General features: G+C 35.9%; 1 protein-coding gene across 5 annotated transcripts in view; it reads left to right on the top strand.

The window, feature by feature from the left end:
* shn (zinc finger protein schnurri) overlaps positions 1–22088 on the top strand; it is a 282408-nt gene extending 260320 nt beyond the window's left edge. For all 5 annotated transcript variants that reach the window (XM_073990064.1, XM_073990066.1, XM_073990067.1 and 2 more), the window contains 4 exons: positions 11857–13243; positions 13306–13417; positions 13494–15116; positions 15197–22088. In XM_073990064.1, the coding sequence (XP_073846165.1) occupies positions 11857–13243; positions 13306–13417; positions 13494–15116; positions 15197–21178 (9104 nt within the window). In that variant the 3' untranslated portion in view covers positions 21179–22088. The remainder of the gene's footprint in view (positions 1–11856; positions 13244–13305; positions 13418–13493; positions 15117–15196) is intronic.

Below are 22088 nucleotides of genomic sequence, written 5' to 3' on the forward strand. Positions count from 1 at the left end.
CTAAGCTCAATTGACGCTTTGTAAAAAAATTGATGTTACTGAATGAGTTTTAGAGAACATATTGATTGTAATTGAAATAAAAGCTCTGTTCCAGAACTAAAAAGTTTTTACAATTTTTACCACTTTTACACATTTTGCGTTCCCGTACACAAAATTTATATGAAAATCGTTTACGACTTTTACAACTTTTACGACTTTTACCACTTTATAAAGTTCGGGAACAGGCCAAATATTACAATTGAGATATTCAGCTAGCTGAATTTGATCGATTTTAAAATAATGTTGTTGACAATTTATATTCAGCTGTGAGAATTTATTAAAAAATGATGCCTAAAATTAATTCTAAGATGAGTTCTCATTATATTCAGCTGGCTGAATTAGAGTATAGTGATTTGTTTTTCAAAGAATATTACTTAAAATTAAAATATATATTACTCTTTAAGTTATTCAGCCAGCTGAAATTGATCAACTTTGGAAATTATTGTCTAAAACTAATATTCAGCCAGCTGAATTATTAAATTTACCTTGCTGAATACCTAAAATCGACCGTGTGAACTGATTTTATGAAATTCACCTGGCTGAATTAAAGTAATTCTGCTAATCTATCTTGCTGAATGCCTAAAATGAGTTCTAATTTGAATTTTCGTGATTTTCAGCTGACTGAAATAAAGTATTTCACTAATTCATCTTTGCTGAATGCCTAAAATTAATTCTTATATAACTTGTCATAATATTTAGCTGGCTGAATTTGAATATTTCAACTAATTCATCTTGCTGAATGCCTAAAATCGATTCTAATTTAATTTGGGTTAATTGGGGGTTTTTAAATGATTCTTGCTGAATTCCATAAATCGATTCTATTTAGACTTCTCATGATATTCAGCTGGCTGAAATAGAGTTTCTTTAATATTTTCATCTTGGTAGTTTCGTTAAATAGATTTTAATTTGATTTCTCGTAATATTCAGCTAGCTGAATTGAAGTTTTCCTAACTAATTCATCTTGCTAAATCCCTAAAAGTGATACTAATTTGAATTCTCATGATATTCAGCTGGCTGAATTGAAGTATTTTAACTAATTCTTCTTACTGAATACCTAAAGCCGATATTAATTAATTTAATTAATATTCAGCCAGCTGAATTAATAAATTTACCTTGCTGAATGTCTTAAATCGATTCTTATTTGACTTATCCTATTCAGCTGGCTCAATAAGAGTATTTCAACTAATTCATCTTGCTGAATGCCTAAAATCGATTCTAATTTAATTTCTCATCATATTCAGCTGGCTGAATTGTTATTAAAATATCTAAGAATGAAAAATTGAACGAAACAAGAATAAGAATCGTCTAAAAATTTAATTCAGCCGGCTGAATATGGGCAAAATTAATGGAAAATGCCGTTAATAATAAAAATATGAATTTAAGGTAGCTGAATTCGTAGCTAAAATACACAAAATTCGAAACAAACATAAAAATCGCTTAAAAATCTAATTCAGCTAGCTGAATTGGTGTATTGTAAATAATTAGTGTTGCTGAATGTGGTTTTTTTTTTTTTTTTTTTTTTTTTTGAGAAATTCTCTTTTAATTCAGATAATTATCACTTTTATGTTATTCAGCTACTTGAAATTGATCGAATTTAAAAGAATATTGTCTGGAATAAATATAAATATCCAGTAATTTACTATTCAGCTAGCTTAATTAGTAAAATTATCTAGCTGAATACAATTTTAGTTAAGAGTAATGCCTTAAATATGATATTCAGCTAGCTGAATTGACATAGTGTGAGAAAAGATAACTTTGAAACCAATTCAGCTAGCTGAATTATTAGCTAATTAACCAATATTTTTTTTTTTAAATGACCCCTTAATCATAATTGCTCAAAATAATTCATCTAACTTAATATTAACAAAAATAATTTCAACTTAATTTTATTTCATGTTTTCTTCATTCTATTAACTGATAATTCCATAAATACTACGTTGTAGTTTTAATCATCACCGCATTATCAATAAATCAAAGATAAAACAAAAATATTTCATGCATCTCTCCTCACCCTCCCCCTCTTGCCATAAACCACAACTTTTTAATATTTGATTTTGGCTAAACAAATCTTATCTTTGTCTAATACTTGACTAAATGATTGAGCGAATAACTTGCTGATATTATTTTATTGGTCAAGAAAACACCTCCTCTTGGTTGGGGGGTATAGGTGTATTGGTTGGAATTGTTGATTTTGATCGCACACGTACAACTACATTCATACATATATAGCCGAGGAATATATAATAAAGCAAAGGAATTCCATGTTTATAACAAATTGGGCCACAATTTGTCAGCGCGCTATATGGGGAGAACCACCACCACCACCTATATGGCATGTTTTTATAGACTTCGCTACTTGTTGTTGTTGTTGCTGTTCGTTTGTTGCTATCAAACAAACAAGTTCGCTGTGCTCTTTTATTCATTAATTCGTCGTAGACTTTGTAGACAAATAAAGATTATAAAAAAATTATGATAATGTTTGCATATATTATAACACGTATGTATATATCTATGTACGAGTATGTACATATGTATAAAGTGTTTATGGTATATAAGCGTGAATATTAAACGACACGATTATAACAAAGGCAATAATAGCCAGCTATGGCAAGCTAATCGCCTGGCAAAACATGAATTCAAGTCACAATATCGCCGCTGCTGCTGAATATCTATCTCTAACCATTCGATTCACTCGTGCAGTGTGAATTGTTGTATATGGAATATGAATAATTAAAGTGTTTTATTAGCAGCAGCAACAACAACTAGCCCAAGTCGAATCAAGTGATTCTCCCTTATCTGCTGCTTAACCGCCCTGATGTGGTTGGTGTTGCTATTGCGGTTCTGGCTATACGTTCATAGCATTTCGTCAACAGCAGCGAGTTTTTATATATTTTTTTGCAAATATTTTTTTTTTATTATTATTATTATTGTATATATGTATGTGATTAAAAAAAATAGTTGGTGTGGTTGTCATCGCCGCCTCGTCGTCGTTGTTGTTTGTTGATCTTTGCAGTTTTGTATTATTAATATTATTGTCTGATATTTTATAGAGGAACTACTTGTATTTTTCTGATGATAAAACTAAACGATGACAGACAGCTCTATTGTCATTTTGTTATTTGTATGGTATTCTCAAGTAAATGTAAGGTAATTCCACATCCAAAAGGTAAGGTGTTTTCTCTTTAGTTGCCAAGACACGTTCAAGTCTAGATTCTAGTATGTAGGTATGTAAAAATGTAAATACGACGTGATATATTGTGGAGATATTCAATCAGTATTATGAAGAAAAAAAAATAATTTTTATTAAAAATATTTTGTAATAAATGCAATTCAGCTAGCTGAATATGGTTTAATAACCTCTATTATTGTGTATTACAATGTAAATTTTGAAAATATGCAATTCAGCTAGCTGAATTGGGGGAAATATTCTTTGAATAAATGTAAATTTTAACTTTTGTATAAAATATAAGACATTCAGCTAGCTGAATATGTAGTTATTTGAACAAATTGCTTATTTTTAAAGGAAATTTTAAACAAAGTGCAAAAAATAGGCTATTATGCTATATCAATGACCATATATTTTAAAAAATATGAAATTCAGCTAGCTGAATTCATAAATATTGACATAATTTTCATAATTCAGCTAGCTGAATTGCTACCAAAATTTCTAAGAACCAAAAATTTTTCGAAACAAACATAAAAATCACCTAAAAATCTAATTCAGTTAGCTGAATATGAACAAAAGTTATTCATTATGGAAATTTTAATAGAAATATGAAATATGAGGTAGCCTAATCAGTAAATATTCACATAATTTGCCTATTTCAGCTAGATGAATTGTTAGCAAAATAACAAAGAACCAAAAATATTTTCGAAAAATACATAAATATGGCCTTAAAATCTAATTCAGCTAGCTGAATATGGCTTAATAACCTCTATTATTGTGAATAACAATGTTTGACATATTAAGTTTGGAAAATATGAAATTCAGCTAGCTGAATTAGGGAAAATATTCATTGAACGCATTTATATTTCACATATTTAAATCTTATAAATATGGCATTTAGCTAGCTGAATACTTTTTTTTATTTCAAAAAGTTGTTTTTTTTTCAATAAAACTTTAAACTAAGTTTAAGGAATAGACTTATTCCGCTACATGAATATTATTAAATAATGTTTTACTTGAGAAATAGATTGTATAATTAATTTGAAAAAAAATATGAAATTCAGCTAGCTGAATTGTTGCCAAAATGTATAAGAACCAAAAATATAACGAAACAAACATAAACATCAGTCCAAAATCTAATTCAGCTAGCTGAATATGAGCAAAAGTTATTTAAAATGTCCATTATAATAAAAATATGAAATTCAGCTAGCTGAAATCGTAAGTATGTTTCTAGTTCAGCTAGCTGAATTGTTATCAAAATCTCTAAGAACCAAAAATATAACGAAATATCTAAAATCTTATTCAGCTAGCTGAGTTGTTTGAAATTCAAATAATTTCAAAATAAGAGAAGTAGGACAAAAATATAAATCCAATTCAGCTGGTTGAATTTGAATTTGAAAATAATAATCTTGCTGAATATGGCTTAATTTAATCGGTTTTAAAAGAATATTGTGAAGAATTAAAAAGAAATCAACATAAATTATTATCCAACTAGCTGAATTAATAAAATTACCATGCGGAATATAATTTAAATTAGGATAAATGTCTAAAACCTCGTATTCAGCCAGCTGAATTGGTGTATTGTGAATAAAATAATGTTGCTGAATGTGTTTTTTGAGAGAAAATTTCTTATAATTTAGATAAATATCACATTTATGTTATTCAGCTACCTCAATTTGATCGAATTTAAAAGATTGTCTAAAATCAAAATAAATACCCATTGCATACTATTCAGCTAGCTGAATTAACAAAATTGTCTAGCTGAATGTAATTTAAGTTAAGAATAATGTCTAAAATATGATATTCAGCTAGCTGAATTGGCGTAATGTTAGAAAAATTCATGTTGCTGTATGTGTTTTTTGAGAAAATATTGTTTGTAATTAAATAAATATTATACTTAAGTTATTCAGCTAGCTGAATTTGATCGATGTTAAAAGAATATTGTCGGAAAATAATATTAATGCCCAATAATCTACTATTCAGCTAGCTGAATTCATAAAATTATCCAGCAGAATACAATTTTAGTTAAGAATAATACCTAAAATGTGATTCAGCTAGCTCAATTGAAGCGTGGTAAAAAAATTGGTGTTGCTGAATGAGTTCTAGAGAACATATTGCTTGTAATTGAAATAAATATTACAATTGAGATATTCAGCTAGCTGAATTTGATCGATTTTAAAATAATGTTGTTGAAAATTTATATTCAGCTATGTGAATTTATTAAAGAATAATGCCTAAAATTAAATCGAAGATGAGTTCTCATTATATTCAGCTGGCTGAATTAGATTATAGTGATTTGTTTTTCAAAAAATTTGACTTAAAATTAAAATATATATTATTTTAAGGTTATTCAGCCAGCTGAATTTAATCGACTTTATAAAATTATTGTCAAAAATTAATATTCAGCCAGCTGAATTATTAAATTTGCCTTGCTGAATACCTAAAATCGACCGTGTGAACTGATTTTATGAAATTCAGCTGGCTGAATTAAAGTTATTCTGCTAATCTATTTTGATGAATGCCTAAAATGAATTCTTGTGATTTTCAGCTGCCTGAAATAAAGTATTTCACTAATTCATCTTTGCTGAATGCCTAAAATTAATTATCATATAACTCGTCATAATATTCAGCTGGCTGAATTTGATTATTTCGACTAAATCATTTTACTGAATGCCTAAAGTAAATTCTAATTTGATTTCTAACGATATTCAGCTAGCTGAATTAGAGTATTTGAACTAATTCATCTTGCTGAATTCTTAAATTTAAATATATTTTGACTTATTATGATATTCAGCTGGCTGAATTAGAGTATTATAAGGAATTCTTCTTTTTGAATGCCTAAAATCTATTCTAATTTGAATTCTCATGATATTCAGCTGGCTGAATTGGAGTATTTTAATTAATTCTTCTTATTGAATACCTAAAGCCGATATTAATTAATTTAATTAATATTCAGCCAGCTGAATTAATAAATTTACCTTGCTGAATGTCTCAATAAGAGTATTTCAACTAATTCATCTTGCTGAATCGTTTCTAAAATCGTTTCTAATTTAATTTCTCATCATATTCAGCTGGCTGAATTGTTATCAAAATATCTAAGAATGAATAATTTAACGAAACAAGAATAAGAATCGTCTAAAAATCTAATTCAGCCGGCTGAATTTGAGCAAAATTGATGTAAACTTCCGTTAATAATTCGCATCTAAAATACACGAAATTCGAAACCGACATAGAAATCGCTTAAAAATCTAATTCAGCTAGCTGAATTGGGCGTTTTTAAATGATTATTCTTGCTGAACTCCATAAATCGATTCTATTTAGACTTCTCATGATATTCAGCTGGCTAAAATAGAGTTTTTTTAAATACTTTCATCTTGGTAATTTCGTTAAATAGATTTTAATTTGATTTCTCGTGATATTCAGCTAGCTGAATTGAAGTTTTCTTACTAATTCCTCTTGTTGAGTCACTAAAATCGCCACTAATTTGACTTCTCATGATATTATTGAAATTTTCCTAACTAATTCATCTTGCTAAACCCCTAAATCGATACTAATTTGACTTCTCATGCTATTCAGCTGGCTGAATTGGAGTATTTTAACTAATTCTTCTTGCTGAATGCCTAAAATCATTTCTATTTTAACTTCTCATGATATTCAGCTGGCTGAATTAGACTATTTTAACAAATTCATTTTGCTGAATGAATTAATTTTAGAGAATATTGCTTAGAATTAAAATTAATGGCATATTTTAGTTATTCAGCAACGTTTTTAACAAATCCATGTGAATTTTATTACATCTTTGTACTTCGTCGTCTTGTTTACATTATCTATTTACTTGAGCTTCCTTAACAGAGAGCGAGCGTAGGTGTTTTATTTTTGTTTTGTCTTGGCAATTAAAAAATGCCTTGTGTCTATTGTTTATCTGCACCTTTTTTGCCAGTTATAATATTGCTGTTCGTTCTCTGGCTTTCAATTATTATCAGTTTTATTGCATTACTCGACAAAAACAAAAGAAGAAAAATAAACAGCGGTTGCTTACGTCAGTTGTTCAAATATGCATGACTCTTTTTTTTCTATATGATTATTTCATTTTTTGTAGGTATTGTCAAGCGTATGAATATTAACACATTTAACCACAACAACAACAACAGCGGCAATATCATCAACAAACCCCAAAAAAAGCTGATAACGACAATATTAGCCCAGCTAAAAATCCCCATACATAAAAACATTCTTCTATATACCTAGCTACATAATATATCAACAGTTATTGCGAATTGAAATCAAACCTCAAGTGTCTGGTTGGTGTACCTCCACACCAATGACTAGGGTAGTAGCCAGCCAGGGGTATAGCCCCTGTGTATGGTAGAAGTTGAAATTGTTTATAACTTTATCAAAAAATGATAAGAATTTGCAGATAATATTTCTGCTTGCCTGACTGACTGCCAGTCACACTCATCGCATCGGTTCGCGGCGGATATTATTCTTCGCTAAGACTTCTCGAAGTGTGTTGTGGAGAATACTTGATATAAAGGGAAACTTGTTTACCAACAATAAAAACAACAACTGCATTGCGTGCAGTTTGTCTCTGTGTTTGTGCGCGACGACGATATTAGGAAGATATCTCATATTTCCGACCCACTATGTGAGTCATGGGTCGGAGATGTCTCACTTTATATTCTATTGACATGTCTTCGGTGTGCTGGTGTGGTGTGTGTGCCCGTTCACTCAAGTGCTGAATGATGTTTATAATAAAATTATTTATTTATTTTGTTTTTCTTTTTGGTTGGTTGGTGGCTTATCAAAAAAGAAATATAACAAAGTTAAATATTTCTTTTCCATCTACAAGCATACATACAAACAAACAATCCATCCCATACAGTAGTAGAGTATGAATAAATTTAATGTCATAACAATGGCTGGCGGGCTAACTGGCTGACTGACTGACAGACTGGTTGAATGTCTGCTTAGCTGTCTAAATAATCGACACTCAATGGCTTATCTTTAAATATTTTATTTCACTTTTTTGTTGATATTGTTCCAGAAATTCTATTTAATGGATTTGCTTTTTTTCTAAAGCTGAGAATTCTTAGGGGGTTCCATCTGGTTTATTTCGTTTTTTTTTTCTGTATATTTTTGTCAGCATTTTTATGCATGCAAAAGAACAATAAAAGAAAGATAAAGTCAAATGATTTGCCAGAATTCAAATTTCGGTAGATTTAATCAAACTGCGGAGATTAGATTTAAAGAGTTTAAGAATTATTTTAATTGAATTTGAGTTTTAATAACTACTTAATTAGCTTGAATGAGGATATTTTAGTTACCTTAATTGATTTGAACTTCTATTCAGCTAGCTGAATTGTTTCAAACACCCTTTTAGTTGTTGTTTTATAATAGAAAATGTATATTCAGCTAGCTGAATTGTGTGTTTAAGCATTAAAACTTCTATTCAGCTAGCTGAATTGTAGGTTTAAGCATTAAAACTTCTATTCAGCTAGCTGAATTTAAGTTTTAAGCATCAAAAAATCTATTCAGCTAGCTGAACTGAAGACTAAAGCACTAAAACGTCTATTCAGCTAGCTGAATTGAAGTTTTATGCATAACAACTTTTATTCAGCTAGCTGTATTGACGTTTTAAGCATTAAAAGATCTATTCAACTTAGTAAATTGAAGTTTTAAGAACTAAAACGTCTATTCAGCTAGCTGAAAATAAGTTTCATGTTTAAGACTTCAATTCAGCTAGCTGAATTGCTTTAAACATGTATAAATTCTTGTTTAATAATAGAGAATGTATAATTCAGCTAGATAAATTGAGTGCTAAAGCAATAAACCTTGTATTCAGCAAGTTTAATTGCTCCAAATGTATATTCAGCTAGCTGAATAAAGCCTCTAGAGTATGTTTCCTCCTTAAATTATAATAATAATAATTGTTCCACAAACATCCCAGGCGGGACAATGGAGACTTCTCTCATATCGATGAGTGCACCCCGATTCATATTAGCTCAATGATATGGGATCTACTGTTTATCGCCGAGTCCGAACGTCGTGTCCTAAGACACCACTTGTAGAGAAGTTTTTCATGGCTGAAATACTCAGGAAATGTCGCCAACATTACTGAGGGGTATTTTGCCACCTTTGAAATTTTTGATGTTGCCTGGCCGGGGAATCGAACCCACGACCTTTAGTGTGCAAGGCGGGTGTGCATACCATTGCACCACGGTGGCACCCTAAATCCTTAAATTACTTTGTCAAAAGAAACTTCTTACCTGCCAGCTGATGCCTTTGAGGTGTTATTTTTGATTATTTTCAGAAAATGTATATTCAGCTAGCTGAATTGAAGTTTTAAGCATTAAAACTTATATTTATCTAGCTGAATTGAAGTCTTAAGCACTGAAACGTCTACTCAGCTAGCTGAATTGAAGTTTTATGCATAACAACTTTTATTCAGCCAGCTGTATTGACGTTTTAAGCATTAAAAGATCTATTCAGATTACTAAAATGAAGTTTTAAGAACTAAAACGTCTATTCAGCTAGCTGAAAATAAGTTTTATGCATTAAAAGTTTTATTCAGCTAGCTGAATTGAAGTCTTAAACATGACAACTTGTATTCAGCTATAAATTCTTGTTTAATAATAGAAAATTTATAATTCAGCAAGATAAATTGAGTGCTTAAGCATTAAATCTTGTATTCAGCAAGCTGAATTACTCCAAATGTATATTCAGCTAGCTGAATAAAGCCTCTAGAGTATGTTTTCTCCTCAAATTACTCTGTTTTGTCAAAAGAAACTTCTTACATACAAGCTGATGCCTTTATGGTGTTATTTTTGTAGTATACAAATTATTTTCAGTCGGCTGAATTGTTACAAATACTGGTTTTATAATGGAAAATGTATATTCAGCTAGCTGAATTGAAGTTCTTAATGCCTAGCAAGCTGAATATCTATGAATTAATGTCTCGAAGTAGAAAAGCTATATTCGTCTAGCTGCATTTTTTGAAATGGTTTTTTAGTTATTGATTTACAAGGGAAAATGTGCATTCAGCTATCGAAATTAAAGGATTAAGCATTAAAAGTTATATTCAGCTAGCTGAATTGAAGGTTTAGACATTCAAATGCGTTTTAGTTGTTGTTTTATAGTGGAAAGTGTTCATTCAGCTAGCTGAATTAAAGTTTTAATTATTAAAATTTTTATTAAAACTTTTTTTCACTGATCTATAAGGTAAAATGTGTATTCAGCTAGTGAAATTAAAGGATTAAGCATTGAAAGTTATATTCAGCAAGCTGAATTGAAGGTTTAGACATTCAAATGCGTTTTAGTTGTTGTTTTATAATGGAAAATGAATATTCAGCTAGCTGAATTGAAGCTTTATTCACTAAAACTTTTATTTAGCAAGCTGAATATCTATGAATTCTTGTCTCTTACGAGAATATACATTTCAGGCTTCAATTCTGCTAGCTGAATTGTTTCAAATGCTTTTTAGGTATTGGTTTGTAAGGGAAAATGTGTATTCAGCTAGTGAAATTGAAGGATTAAGCATTAAAACTTATATTCAGCAAGCTGAATTGAAGGTTTAGGCATTCAAATGCGTTGTAGTTGTTTTTTTTTTTTATAATGGAAAATGTATATTCAGCTAGCTGAATTGAAGTTTTATTCATTAAAACTTTTATTTAGCAAAGCTGAATATCTATGAACTCTTGTCTCGTACGAGAAAATGTATATTCACCTAGCTGAATTGTTACAAATGCTTTTTAGTTATTGGTTTGTAAGGAAAAATGTGTATTCAGCTAGTTAAATTGAAGGATTAAGCATTAAAACTTATATTCAGCAAGCTGAATTGAAGGTTTGGACATTCAACTGCGTTGTAGTTGTTGTTTTATAATGGAAAATGTATATTCAGCTCGCTGAATTGAAGTTTGATTCATTGCAAACATCTCGTACGGGACAAGGGAGCTTCATTAAAACTTTTATTTAGCAATCTATGAATTCTTGTCTCGTACGAGAAAATGTATATTCAGCTAGCTGAATTGTTTCAAATGTTTTTTAGTTATTGATTTATAAGGGAAAATACGTATTCAGGTAGTTAAATTGAAGGATTAAGCATTAAAACTTGTATTCAGCTAGTTAAATTGAAGGATTAAGCATTAAAGCTTGTATTCAGCAAGCTGAATTAACGGTTGTATTCAGCAAGCTGAATTAGAGGTTTAGACATTAAAACTTCTATTCAACAAGCTGAATTGAAGTTTTAGCCATTAAAAATTCTTTGCAGCAAGCTGAATTGAAGGTTTAGACATTAAAACTTCTATTCAGCATGCCGAATCACTCCAGATATTTGTGAATTGTTGTTTCGTAGAAGAAAATTTATATTCAGCTAGCTGAATATACGTTTAAATACCATAGAGGAGGTTTTCTCCTCAAATTAGTTTGATGATATGTTGGAATTTGAAATGGCCTTAAATTGATATTTCACAGTAGAAAATATTTATTCAGCTAGCTGAATACACGTTAAGAACATTAAAAAACATTGAAGTTTATTAAAACCGCAATTCAGCCACTGAATGATAGCCAAACTCTCTCATTCAGCTGGTTGTATTTTGTATAAAATTCCTTCTAGATTTCAAAAACTAAATTAACTGTTTTCTATTTCTTTTTAGATGATCCTGGCGGTACAAAAGATCAGACGGAAACGACGGTAACGAATCTTAGCAATATGGAAGCAACAACAGCAGCAGCAACAACCACAACAACAGCAACAAAATATTATAATAAAACAAAACTGCAACAACAGAATAACAATAATCAACAGTTACCACAAAATAAAAGTACAACAACAAACAGTAGTAAGAAAACACAACAAACATATCGTGATTTAGAAGATAACCACCAAGAACCACAAAAGAAATTAACAGCAAAACAAGCGAAACAAGCTGCCAAATTGGCAGCTCAACAGCAGCAACAACAAAATGTCAAAAATGCTGACACCAACAATGGTCAGCAACGACAACAGCAACAAAACAAAAATGTTTCCAAAACGGTAAATTCCGCTGTTATGGAAAAGGAGAAAAATTCTAATACACCACCACCACCACCTGCCACAAGCAAAATTGCAACACAGCAGCAACAACAACAACAAACAGCAACCACCACCGCCAATAATGCCAATAAAAATATTAATAATACTAATAATTTAAATATTGTTGCCAACAACAATAGTAACACCACCACCACACCAAATAGTGGCAGCAGCAACAACAACAACAACATGGATTATGTGAATAGCATTAGTAATAGTTCAAATTTCAATCAACGTGATAATAGTTTTGAAAATACACCTAGCAGTAATAGTAATAAGGAACAACAACAACAACAATCATCATCAACAACAACCCAAACACAGAACAGCACTAGTGATAATTTCAATACTGCTGGCCCTGGGTCATCAGATAATAACTGGAGTAATTCCAAATATTTACACAAAAAATTTAAACGCTTGGCGAGTACAACCGAAACGGATGGAAGCGAAACGGAAAAGTTAAGAACGACATCAATATCTTCGGCCAGTTCATCAGTATCATCACCGCCTCCAGCACTACCACAAGCACCAGGAGCTGTTGCTGCAGTATCACTTCAACAGCAGCAGCAGCAGCAACAACAAAATGAAACAACGAAACCTGCCCCAGAAACAAACCAGCAGCAGCACCACCAGCCTCATGTACAAAATGGTTATTTGAGCAAACAGGAAGCTGATAATGCAGTGCTACAAAATCAAATATTGCTGCAAATGGCTCAACAGCAGCAACAACAACAGCAGCAACAAGTGGCTGCCGACACACAACCACCACCACCAACAACTAGTACACCATCAACAGCCCCAAATGCCAGCGGTGGTGGTCGCTATATTTGCCCCTATTGCAATTTGAGTTGTACAAAACCCTCAGTGCTACAAAAGCACATTAGAGCCCACACCAATGAGCGTCCTTATCCTTGTGATATTTGCGGCATTGCCTTTAAAACCAAAAGTAATCTTTACAAACATTGCAGGTGAGTTCCAAAAATGCCTTATTTGTGATTTGTTTTTAAACATAAAATCTTTTACCGTTTAGATCTCGTTCCCATGCGGCACGACAGAAAGGCATTGAAGTGCCACCTGATGCCGATGATGGTTTATCAGATCAGGATGTTGATCCTGAGTTAAGTAACAGCAGCTCGGAAATGGTAAGTGTGGCCTTTATTATTACCCAGACAATTTAATATAAATATGACCTTTGTTTCTATGCTTTACCCCATCTAGTTAAGTCGCACAGATTCTCCCATGGAAGATGTGATAGGCAATAGTAATAGTCTTGCCATTGTCTCTCAAACCCAACAACAACAGCAACAGCAACACGTAAACGAGCCCCACACTCTTATACCCACACCCATGAATTCAAATTCCTCAACTGGAGCCTCATCATTACCACCAGCCTCACCTGCCTCTCGTCTAGCAGCCCCCCACCACATGCCACAACAAAACAGTCCCATGACGCAACAACAACATCAAAGTCAGTTGCCCTTGGGTTCACCGGCTGCTGGTACGTTAGCCCCGACTAGCGCCACAATAAACCAAAACAATGTTGGAAGCGGTAGCAATAGTTCCGCGGCCAAACAAGCCATTGACTACAAGCCATATAAACCAAAATTTCACAATGCCGCTTTGTATAATTCGCCAAAAGAGGCTGCAGCAGCAGCAGCTGCGGCGGCGGCAGCAGCAGTGGAGCACAATTCAGCAGCCACATCCAATGCAAGAGGTGGTATAGAAAATACAGCCGCCACACCACAACCCTCCCCCCAAACCAAACAAACGGAAACAGGAATTACAGCTGGAACCACAGTGGTATGCCTTCCCCAGGCAATTAATCATCAACAACAGCAGCAGCAACAGCATCAGCAGCAGCTTTTAATTGAAGCCCAGAAATATGCTGCTGCATCACATAACAACACGCAAGTAAGCCATTCGCCGTCGCATATAGGAGGACATTTAACGGGACAGCCTCCGCCCCCTTCTTCAGCCCCATCCCATCAACTGCATCACCATCCCACCTTGTCACCAAGCACCCAAATCAAGTTAAACAATCACATCAACAGCCATCAGTTGCAACAACAACTACAGCAACAACAACAGCAGCTTCATCAGCTAGCCCAGGCACAAGCTGCCCAACATCCACATCATTTATTGGCTGCACCACCCGGAAATGCCCTGCCATTACCGTTGTCGGCCTATTACTTGGGACCACCGCCTGGTGCTTTTTATAACCCCTTAGCTGCAGCTGTGGCCCATCAGCAGGCATTTGCCTCGTTGCATTTAATGACGCCACAGCAACAACAACAGTTCCACCATCAGTTACAATTGCAACAGCAACATTTGCAGCAACTACAACATTCCGGTGTCATACCACAAGCGGCGGCAGTGGTGGCAGCAGCACCACAGCCCCCTCCTGCCCAGCCTACACCATTGAGCGTTGTTCCTCCAGCAGCGCCACAAACTGCATCCTCACCTTCTCCAGTGCAAAATCACATTAAAACGCCCACACCGGTAATGGGCAATACTGGAGTCTTAAGACCCACCCCAACCAGTGTTAGTAGTAATTTACATCTTGCTAAGCCAAGTCCTGCTGCTGCTGCTGCAACACCTGCCACCAATATTCCCGTTCATGTGAATGGCCCCCCACAGAGTCCTTTGCATTATTTGGCCAATGCTGCTTTAAACAGTCAACCAGTGGCGGTGGGAAGCAACAAACTATCGGCAGAAATTGCAACAACGGAACAAACACAACAACAACACCATCAGATGACAAATAGCGGAAACCAGCAGCGCTCCAATTCAAATAATCTACAAAATTCAAATAACACGGGCATTGGAGCAGAAGTTCCTTTGGTAAGTATTTTTTAGGAAAATTCTCTTCTTTGTTTCTCTTTTTTATTTATTCCATTTTTCTTTTATGTCCCCTATTCTAGAACAAGGAAAACCTCCACGAGCGCATTAATAAAATCATATCCCAAAACGAGGCTATTGTTGAGAACAAGGAACTTCTATTACAAAAGAAATATCCCAAGACATTAAATCGCTCACGTAGCTTTACAAATGCCAATAACTCTGCCTCATCCTCCGGTTCTTCAACGAGCAACACACAAACTTTGCAATGCACAACAGGTGGTCCACCAAGTGAGTCGGCCACCAATGCCAAGTTGGCCCAGGTTATAGTGCAAAAACAACAGCAACAACAGTTACAGCAGCAACAACAACAATTGCAACAACATCAACACTATCTATACCAACAACAACTGCAACAGCAGCAACAGCAACAATTGCAAAAACAAAGACATTCGTCGGCATATCCTGACAAAGTTAATATGGAAGATGTTGTCCTACCTCTTAACGGTACATCGAAGAATTTAATTTCAAAACACTTGTCAAGTCAAACACAACTACCGCCAGCACCACAAACACAGTCGTTGACAAATCCGCCAGGACACAATCCCTCTTCACATTCAGGACAAATACATCAATATCGTGCTATAAACTCTACGGCGACGAGTACAAATTCCCAACAACAAACTCCCGCCTCTACAAATACCCCGCCAATGGCAAATGTTCCTCTAAATTTATCTGCAAAATCAAAGGCTCCCATTATGGTAGAAGAACGAATTGATTTGTCAACTTCAAGGCAACCACAAGGACCATTGCCTCAACAGCCACCACCTGCCACACCTCGGAAACGCCACTCAATTGAACAGCCCACACAAATAGCTGCCATAGTTAATACAGCCTCTATGAATGAGGCCTCCAATTCCTCCAATTCTAACTCCCAAGCAGCACAACAAGCCAGCGCCGCCTCCACATCTACTTCAGCGGCTGGCAAATACCCCCCAAATCATTCCATTATTAAGAATCTACTACTCAATGCTCGAGGTTTGGCGGTGCCAACGGGCGAGGGAGAAGATGCCGTTTACATATGTCCTCTGTGTTCAATGGAGTTTCGTACTGCTGAAGATTTACAGCTGCACAACAGCACCTACTGTCAGGGTAATAATAGCAGTGCCAATTCTCCAGCTTCTTCGCCGTCTCACAAATATTTTCGCTCCAGTTCCATACAATCTTTAAATATGACCGATTTAAAAATCCTCTCCAAGAATCCGTTGTCTTTGGCTAAATTGGCCTGGTCCCAATTGAAGACGAAACCAAGTAATTTGGTGCTAAATCGTTTGAGTGCATCGCAGGCGAACACATCGAAGAGTAACAGTACCACAACAACTTCGGCAACCTCTACCCAGCCTAGCTGTTCGACAACAACTCTACTGGCTGCTGGCAGCAGCAATTCAACCTTGGCGGCGGCGGCCAGTCTTGCCCCTGCATCTAGCGCTACAAGCAGCAGCGCAACGACAGCGGTAATAAAATCTCAATTGGCTCTCAATGATATACCCATAAGATTTGTTGATGCTCCTTTGCCTTCACCCGGGCCCCTATTGGGCAAGACTCCTTTGGTGGACTATACACCCAATGACACCAAACATAAGTCTGAGGAAGTGATCATTACCAAAATGCACGATGATCGTATGTACAACAATATCAATTTTAATGATCACCATCATGGTGCAGTACCCTCCTCCTCTTCGGCTAATAGTAATAAGCGATTAAAATTTGAAAACTCAACTGACAAGTTCCCCTCCTCAAACAAACGTTTAACCAACATTACCAGTGGCGGTGAAATGCAACCTCTAAATGCCATGGAATTGTCAAAAAAGGAAGAACGTTTAAAACGTTTCACATCTTCGGGTGGTTGTATGATTCCATTATCGGAATGTGATGATGTTGATAAAAGTCCAAAAATGATAAGAACCCCTCTATTGTCGGGTGGTAGTTTTCAAGAAGTATCGCCTAAAAAGGAAACAAAACTGCCTGTCCCCCTGATTCAGGGTGCCCAGCTTACACCAAAATTAGCCCTGGGTTTGGCCACATCATCTTCTGGTCCACAACATTTTCAATTTCCTCCAATCAATCAAATAACGGCCTTTAATCCCTTAACTTTGCCATTGACGGAGAAGGTTATTCCCTATGTACCGGGCATACCAGGTCCCAACAGTCTAACACCACAGATGCATTTGCCACCCCAGCAACAGTTGCATTTACAAGTACCGCCCCAGCAAAAATCCCGAACGCTTAGTCCCAATCGTAAACAGGCCTTGAGTCCCATGAGCAACAGTGAACCAGGAAGCCAGGCCTCAAATAAATCTGTGACCACATTTGGAGGAGTACAAAATGTGCCAAGTGAATTTTCCAAGGCGCCACCAACCACCAATATGCGCAATGTTAAAAATTGGAATACCAATAGCAACAATAACAACAAACTGAATTTGCCCGTAGCGGCGGCGGCAGCAGCAAGTGCAGAAGTGAAACCACATTTGAAATCCTTCAACTTTCTGCGTATGGCTGACAATTTAAGTCCTCGCAAGCTAATGGCAGAAACCGAGACCAGACATTTTAATTTGGAACGTGTGGCCAAGGATCAATTGATTATACAACAACCAACTTCTCTGGCAAATAGTGGCAAAACATTGTCACCAACAGCAGCAGCATCATCTTCCTCAGCGGCAACCTTAACACTGCTGCATGTGGATACTAGCGCTGGTCAGGGAGGAATTGAATCGAGTGAGGAGAACAAACCCAAATCCAAATTCTTAAGACCAACAAGTTTGCCATTGCGGCCGGGTACATTTACACCCAAACGCCATCATGGCATTACACCCACAGCCAATACATTGCCCCTGATATCGCCAGAGACTCCAAGACCCTCCAAGGAGTGTGTCCAGTTGTATTTGAATGGCAATTCATATACTTATCTGGGTCTTAAGTCCAGTACCAAAACCTTCTATTGTACCCTGAACTGTCCACAACCCTCGTATGTACAGGACATGCATAAGTTGTCCATGTACAGCATGTGGCAACAGTGTGCCGAAAATAATCCACATCCCTTGGGTTTGAAACCCAAAGAAGTTATGTCTTTGTATGATTCACGTCAAAAGGTGCAGATCTACAATATGGCAGAGAGTAAAAAATTGGCCTATACCGTTGTGGCAGCCCAACAAATTGTAATGACACCCTTCATTAGTAGCCAGGATAAATTCTATCATCATCAATTGAAACGCATACCTGTTAGTGAAGAGGATTCTTCAAAGAAAGAGGATAACTCATCAGCAACACTGACTGTTGAACCAAAAGATTCCAGCCAAATGTCCAATAATTCCGCTTCAACATCATCCTCTTCTTCCCAAACATTGATTGGGGGTTATGAGTCGAATGAAAACTACACCTATATACGCGGTAGGGGACGTGGTAAATATGTGTGTTCCGAATGCGGCATACGTTGCAAGAAGCCTTCAATGTTGAAGAAACACATACGCACCCACACAGATGTTAGACCATACACCTGCAAACACTGCAATTTCAGTTTCAAAACCAAAGGCAATCTCACCAAACACATGCAGTCCAAAACCCATTATAAGAAGTGCATCGAATTGGGTCTTAATCCAGGTCCCATGCCAGCAGATGGTGAGTTTTTGGAACCCGATATGGAATTTGATCAGCAATCATCGACTTCGGCAGGTGGTAGAACCTCTTCTATGGGTAATGCTGAATCGGATTCGGATGGTGATTCCAGCGATAATGAAACCGAGAGTAGTAATGAATCGGATTCAGCGGCGGTAACTCGTTCCAATGCCCCAAGTTCGGTGGCACCGCCCAGTATAACAGTTAACGCCGTTAATGAAGATAACAAATCCCATTTGGAACATGAGGCGGCAAGATGTTTGTTATCCCTATCGATGACACCGCCCATACACAGCCAAAACTCTGAAACGCCTGGCCAAATTGTGGTCAGCACAGTAATGGCCACATCACTTAGTGCCACGACCACCACTACCACCACAGCAACACCATCAGCCATACGTCGTGTAATATCATACACCTCACCCAAACCACCATTTGACTACCATAAGCAAGAACAATACTATTCCAATCCCGAAGAGGCTATGCCTAAAAATAAGGCAATCAACAATTTTGAAGCTGCCCCCATGGACTTGACTAAACCACGTAGTTCGGATACCAGTGTGACCACAGTGAATTCTTTGCCTGCTAGTGTACTGGTGCATTCATCACTGCAAAGCAGCAGCAGTAGTGGTAACAAACAGCCGGCATTGTCATCTTTGCCAGGACCAGTTCAAACCCAGGCCCAAATTGATGATGTTATCTTTGGAGGTAATCGTGATGAATCGGGACTCTTGAAAACCATGATCTCGGTTTCATCCAAAGTGGCTCGCAGTCAGCCTGGCATTTCCGAAGAGGTAAGGCATCTCAATGAAGATATGATGCTCTACGATTATCGTCGCGAACAAACCTTGCAGTACAACAAAATAAAACAAACACAATTGACTCGTGGTATGACCAGTTCGGCAAATGAAGTGGTGATGTCTACGTCGAGTTCATATGCCAATACAATGTCGTCGTCCACGGTAACGACCGTTACTCAAGTTTGTAGTACCATAAGTTCAGTGACGGCCACAGTGGTAAGTAGCCGGGACACCACAGCAATTGTCTCAAGTGGTGTTAGTACACCACCCACAACTACGGCGGCGACGACAGTTGTCGCGATAAATGAAAACAAATCGATGGAAGTTCCTTTGCAAGTACCAAAAATTGAAATTGTTGAGCCATTAGATGCCGCCATTGTGAGAACAAACAAAACAAATGAAATCTCCTCCTCCTCCTCCACCGCCACATTCCAACCCAACAAAGAACAAAGAAAAACAAACACCATTGCCAAAACATCCTCCGATGAAAGTGAGGAAACCGATGAAGAACCACCCGCCAAACGTCATTTATCCATGAGTGGTGATGAAAAGACGATGGGTCATAATTCCAATTTGCCCGCAGCTGTGTTGCAGCCGGGTACCACCGATTTTTCGGGTGTACTTTCCGGAGGTTCCAATAGTAACAGTAGTGCTACTGGTGGAGCCCAACAGCCTACACGTACCGTTATTGTGGGCGAAGATGGTTTTACCACCAATAACAATGAAATATTACCAGTTCACCCCAGAGTACCACCCCTAACCAATGCTGATGGTAGACCAGTGTGTTCAATCTGTTCAAAGACCTTCCAAAAACAATCACAATTGGCCCTGCATATGAATATCCATTACATGGAACGTAAATACAAGTGTGATCCCTGTGGCGTGTCCTTCCGCACTCAGGGGCATTTACAAAAACATGAGCGGTCCGAGGCCCACAAGAATAAGGTGATCATGACCTCGACATTTGGAGTACCAACCACATCCAATCCTCGCCCCTTTGAATGTACCGATTGTAAGATAGCTTTCCGTATACATGGTCATTTGGCCAAACATTTGCGTTCCAAGACCCACGTCCAAAAACTTGAATGTCTGCAGAAATTACCATTTGGAACTTATGCTGAAATTGAGCGAGCCGGTATAAGTCTAACCGAGATTGATACGAGTGACTGTGAGAATTCATTAATCTCACTGCGTTTGCTGGCCCAAAAGCTGATTGAAAAAGATCCTTCCTCCAAGTTGGGTAGTTATACCACACCATCTGGGGTACAGGATAATAATTCCAATACCGGTTTGGTGTCACAAGATAGTGCCTCCGAAGATGGTTTCCAGGCGGCGGCAAGTGCTGCTGCCTCAGCCATTGCATCGCTGGATAATGATAGTGCCGCAAATACACCACGAAGAGCCAATTCTACATCGGAAGATGAAAGCATTGCCATGGCTTTAAATAATAATCTTAAAAGACGTTTGCCGGGGGCATTTAGCAGCAATGGTGAAGATAGTGATAAAGATGTACAGGAAGATAAACGCCTGAGACAGGATTTGAGCAGTAATCATCAGCTTCATATGCAATCGGCTAGTCCACCAGCAAACTGACATTATATTTTTGCCTATCCTGAAAGATGAATAATGTTATCAATGTCATCATCTCCAGCGCCATCATCATTATGACAATTGACAAATGCTGCTACGTCGTCAGTGACACCATGTGGGTTATTCACCAATGGCGGAAATGATAAATCTTTAAACTATCAACAACCCATAAAGGAGGTAATGATAACACCATATAATAATTTTACAAATCTTTTGCCATATACAAATACCAGTTACCAACAACACAACTATCATACTCAGCATTGTCATTTAACTTCCCCACCGTCATCGGCATCCCTAAACCACTAAAACTTGTTAAAAGGTATTTTTTTTTTTAATTTTTTATCAAATCTTTTTTTTTTTTTTTTTGTCTTCAAATAACTCAGGACCAAATTCTTTATCTAACAAGAAAATAAAACAAACGATGAATCCAACTACTCATCATATCCCCACAAACATATCGTATTGAACAAGAAAATTTGCAACAAACAAACAAAAAAACTTTATGAAGGCTTAAAGCCTTTTTTTGTCAAAACTATGAGAAAGGATTAAATAATTATTAACAAGTTTTAGCTGGTCTTGGTGTAATACAAAAACTGTTATCCATGCCCCCACCCACCACCCCACTTTTTTCCCAACACAAATAATATTTATCTAACTGAAAACAAATATCAAAACATTTACACAAACACTTTTACAAATCCCCCCAAAACTAAAAAAAATATATCATTTTTGTAAAAAAAGTAGACGAAAAAACCCATATAGAAATGTGTAATAAAAAAGTATACATTTATTCAATATTCATCTACTTTATTGAATCTAAGGTTCTTGAAAATAATATCTGAAAAATCTAACAACTGTGGTACTGTTTTTGTAGCAAAATCAATAGTCATAATTTGAAAAAAAAAGAAAA

The sequence above is a fragment of the Musca autumnalis genome, unplaced genomic scaffold, assembly GCF_047663935.1.
Source record: "Musca autumnalis isolate F117 unplaced genomic scaffold, ASM4766393v1 scaffold_5, whole genome shotgun sequence".
NCBI lineage: Eukaryota > Metazoa > Arthropoda > Insecta > Diptera > Muscidae > Musca > Musca autumnalis.